Source organism: Arachis duranensis, chromosome 1 (assembly GCF_000817695.3).
Source record: "Arachis duranensis cultivar V14167 chromosome 1, aradu.V14167.gnm2.J7QH, whole genome shotgun sequence".
NCBI classification, from domain to species: domain Eukaryota; kingdom Viridiplantae; phylum Streptophyta; class Magnoliopsida; order Fabales; family Fabaceae; genus Arachis; species Arachis duranensis.
In genome coordinates this window covers 7,163,950-7,168,266 of record NC_029772.3, presented here as the reverse complement: position 1 = coordinate 7,168,266, position 4,317 = coordinate 7,163,950, and the positions used below count along the sequence as shown (strand labels likewise).

Here is a 4,317-nt window from a genome sequence, read left to right as displayed (position 1 = left end):
TCTGTTTTTTTAAAAAAATTGAAAAAATAAAAAAGTTAATATTTTCATGTATTATATATAATATTTTAAATAAATTATATTTTTAAAATATTTTTATAAAAAATTATATTATATAATATCTTTAATAAACATAGTTAGTTAATAAATTTTAAATATAATAATCTAATTATTTGTGAAGTAATATAAAATAAAATTTTAATTATTTTATATTTTTATGTTAGTTATAGTTTAAAATATTATTTTAATATAATTTTTAATATTATAAAATTTTTTTGCAATAATTAATTTTATTAAATAAAAAATACTCATATATTTTATATTTAATTATTTAAGAATAAAAGATTTTGTTGCCATTTAAAGTATTGTGTATTAAAGTATTGCTATTTAAAATATTTATTTATGTACTAGGATATTCTATATTTATTAGAGTCTATCAATGCTCTTGTTTTATATTAGCCTTTGATTTTCTTCTAATAAAATTTAATGGTCTATATAAATGTGGCTCATTCAATAAGCACACAATGATTGAGCTCGTTTTAGACAATCCCATTTTTTTATACACAACACAAAAAAAATAAGATAACATAAGATTTTCTTGATTAAGACTCCGGCTAGAAGTAAAATCATTCACATGATTCTCATTCGTATTTAAATTTAATAATTTGTCATGTGTATATTTTTTTAATAATTTATAATTTTCTTTGATCGAAAAAAGTTACCGTTAAAAAATATTACATAAAGATTTACCTCAGTTCAGTTATTTATGTTTAAGAGACTGGAAGCTTAGTTTTAACGGTCGAATTTTTTCAGCAAAAGGAGAGAAAGAGAAAGAGAAAGAGAGAAAATGAGAAAGAGAAAGGGTTCATCAAAATCCCTTGCGAGTTCTGCATCTACATCTTCATCAACATCATCGTCATCATCCACTCCACAAGAACATGGTTTCTTCGCTTGCTACCTCTTGGCCTCTCTTAACCCCCGCTTCAAAGGCCACACTTACATCGGGTTCGGGTCCTTCTCTCTATATCTCTATATATCAAATTTTGATGATCCCCTTTTGTTAAACCCAAAGTTGCACACATCCAATTTGCTTTATGATTATATTCGCTAAAAATTTTCCGTTTTTTCATTCATTGGATCTTGCGTGTATGTTTGGTTGTTGCAGATTTACAGTGAATCCACGGCGCCGGATCAGACAACACAATGGGGAGATTGGATGTGGTGCATGGCGAACGAAGAAGAAGAGGCCTTGGGAGATGGTTTTGTGCATCTATGGCTTCCCAACAAATGTTGCTGCTCTTCAGGTTTCATACTCTGCTCTTCTTGTGATTAGGGTAGTTGTTTTGAGATTGAACGAAAAAGTCAAATTCATTGTTGTGTGAATGTCAACATCATCAATCATAATCCCCTTTAGTGAGAATAGTAGTATATGTGTATGAGTGACTAGTGACCCTCTCATAGTTTCTTTTATGTTGATCCTGCAACTAAATAGAGCACTTTCTTAAGTACTATAGGTAGGACTGAATTTCAGGACCTGTGTAAAGCATTGAGCACTAAGTTTTCTCATGCTTCGAAAGTTCAAGGATCCTCCTCAATGAATTCAATATAAATTTTTTGCTTCTTCAAACCGCTGTGTAATGATGATAATAATTCAGCTCTTCTGTCTAGACACTTCTCATAATTCTTAGTTCTGGTAAGTTCCTAGATGATAATGTTTCTCCCTTAACTCCTCGATTTCTTAGTCTTATTCTTCACATTTGCCTAACAGATCTTAGCAGAAAAATCCCTTTCTTTTTTTGAAAAATGCTCTGAAATCTCTCTATGGCCTGAAAAGCTTGTATCCCATAATCCCTGATATACAGTTTCACATTTGCCTAACAGATCTTAGCAGAAAAATCCCTTTCCTTATTTGAAAAATGCTCTGAAATCTCTCTATGGCCTGAAAAGCTTGTATCCCATAATCCCTGATATACAGTTTAAGCTTGTTCTCTCGACTTTCCCTCGCATTTGGGCCTCTCATCAAGAAGCTGCAAACACTTCCATTCATTTACATCATGTGAACTCTTCGTCATATCATCATCATCAACAATATTGCAGCGTTCTCCAACTTCCACCACCCTTCCTGGTCACCATGTTTGTGATATAGATACTTTATCATATGATGACTCGATTTTCTGCTGAATATGAAAGTATGCTGGAAATCCAAGAATTTAAAATAGAAAATAATTGTGGAAGGATTAACGACAGGGAAAGGAGAAGTTAAGGAGTGAAGGAAAAGAGGAAAATGTTAGAATAGGATAGAGCTATAATATACCTTCTGATTTGCCCAAATAAAATAAAATAAATAGCTCCTTATGAAATAATGCAAATGTCCTAAATTGGATTCTATTACAGATATTAGGACATTTAAATATATGACATACGAGTAATTTTATATGAATAAGGTATATTATATTGATACATGAAGAAATAAAAAAAAAAATGGGGCTTATAGCCAGATTTTAATTCCTTTTGATTGATTGGGGGATTGCAGTTTGAATGGGCTTGGCAGCACCCTGTCGAATCCTTGGCCGTAAGGAAGGCAGCTGCAAATTTTAAATCCCTTTCGGGAGTTGCCAATAAGATCAAACTCGCATACACAATGCTCACCCTACCATCTTGGCAGAGGTATGGTGTTTATTTCTTTATTGAGTTTGGAATTGAAATTCTCTTTTTGTTGGGCAAGGGAGTGAATTATATACTGAGTTTACTGACAATATTGTGTATGAATGGTCACAGCATGGATATGACAGTGAACTTCTTCTCCACAAAGTATATGAAACATTCTGCTGGTTGCCCAAGCTTGCCAGAGCACATGACAATTGAAATGGGCGAAATGGATGAACTCCCATGCTATACTGGGAGAATTGATGGTTTGGTATCAGATAATGATGACATTGATGAAGGGGAGTTTGGTAAAAACAATAGTAATAGTGATATTGTACCAGACATGTGTGGTGGCGTTTCTATTGCCCACGATTCAGATCAAAATAATGGTGACAAGATCAGCGAATCAATTGCGCAGAACCAAAAATCGGAAGCTGCTGGAGAACAAACAACTCATCCGTTAGCTTCACAGGATTCGTCGGATTCTATCATGACTGGTGAAGACACAAATTTGGTGAGCGCAATGAATAATGGTGGTAGTAATATTAGCGATGGATTGAGTCAGTCGGAATGTGATCAACCACTGCCGGCTACATCACCAAAAAGAGTAGAGATAATTGTGATGAATAAGAGTAACAGTTGTGCTGTTTTGGCTGCTAATAATAATAATAATCAAGAATCCAGGAGAATGTTTCTTGTGCCCCATGAAGCTGAGATAATTGATCTGTCAACACCTTCTCCAAGCTGCAGTAGAAGAGTTTTGGATAGCAATAAGAAGAGAAGAGTTTCCTCCTCATTATGTGTTGGTGCTGACTTTATAGATTTAACAAAGTCACCCAACTTTGTCCAATTGTAATAATAAGGCTTTTGGATATTTATATCGGTGTGTTTAGAAAGTTTTTGTTGTTTGTTAAATAATCTGGCTTGTCAATGCATGTATTGACTTGTATAATAAGTATTTTTGCAATAGCTTCTCTAACTTTGAAAAATCTTGTATGTTCTTGGAGTAATAAATTTTCTATCACTCTCTTGCTCTCCTTTTTAGCTCAATTTCTTGCAGCTTATATGACTCTTTTATCTTTCAATGTTCAACCTTCAGGTTATTTTTAGTGAAAAAAAAGGAAACAGAGGAGTAAAAAAAATCTATGCCATAAAACAATTAATAAAAGCTCAATTCCTATTCAGTATACAATGGAGATTGGTATCAAATGTCAGAATACCTATAATATGCATTTCTTAAACCTAATATTTGATCAACATTGTTAACGAAATTTATCTTTTTATTTTTTTTCATCAAATATAGGATTCATTCTTTGAAAGAGATGATTTACAAAAGACTACTAGAGCCATTAAGTGAAGTGAACTGTGAAAGTGGGATTCCCACAATAAAAATGGATTACAAACAACCTTCGAATTCCTTAATTTTAGAGAGAAAAACTAAAGAAAATGGAACTAATACTATAAAATTTAAAAATCTAAACTAGTCATTGATTAATGATTTGCACACAAGTACTTTAGCTGATAAAGCAGATGCAAAATAATTAGGACTGTGACAGGTACTGCCACATCCTTTTTCTTCCTTTCTGTCTATCTATTATCAGTATTCTTATATGTATTATTATTGTCATTATTTTCCTTTTGCTTTTAAAATTTGGGACCAGGACTATGACAAGT

General features: G+C 32.2%; 1 protein-coding gene across 1 annotated transcript; it reads left to right on the top strand.

The window, feature by feature from the left end:
- The first annotated feature begins 806 nt into the window (after positions 1 to 806).
- On the top strand, positions 807 to 3,677 carry LOC107473849 (uncharacterized). Its single transcript, XM_016093444.3, has 4 exons — positions 807 to 1,002; positions 1,163 to 1,301; positions 2,531 to 2,664; positions 2,776 to 3,677. The coding sequence occupies exons 1-4, from the start codon at positions 845 to 847 to the stop codon at positions 3,497 to 3,499; spliced, it is 1,155 nt and encodes a 384-aa protein (XP_015948930.1). The 5' UTR covers positions 807 to 844; the 3' UTR covers positions 3,500 to 3,677.
- Positions 3,678 to 4,317: the final 640 nt, after the last annotated feature.

Coding starts and splice junctions, on each gene's coding strand:
- LOC107473849 (XM_016093444.3), top strand. CDS start 845: ATGAGAAAGAGAAAGGGTTCATCAAAATCCCTTGCGAGTTCTGCATCT. Junction 1,003..1,162: donor AAAGGCCACACTTACATCGG/GTTCGGGTCCTT, acceptor TGGTTGTTGCAG/ATTTACAGTGAATCCACGGC. Junction 2,665..2,775: donor ACCCTACCATCTTGGCAGAG/GTATGGTGTTTA, acceptor GAATGGTCACAG/CATGGATATGACAGTGAACT.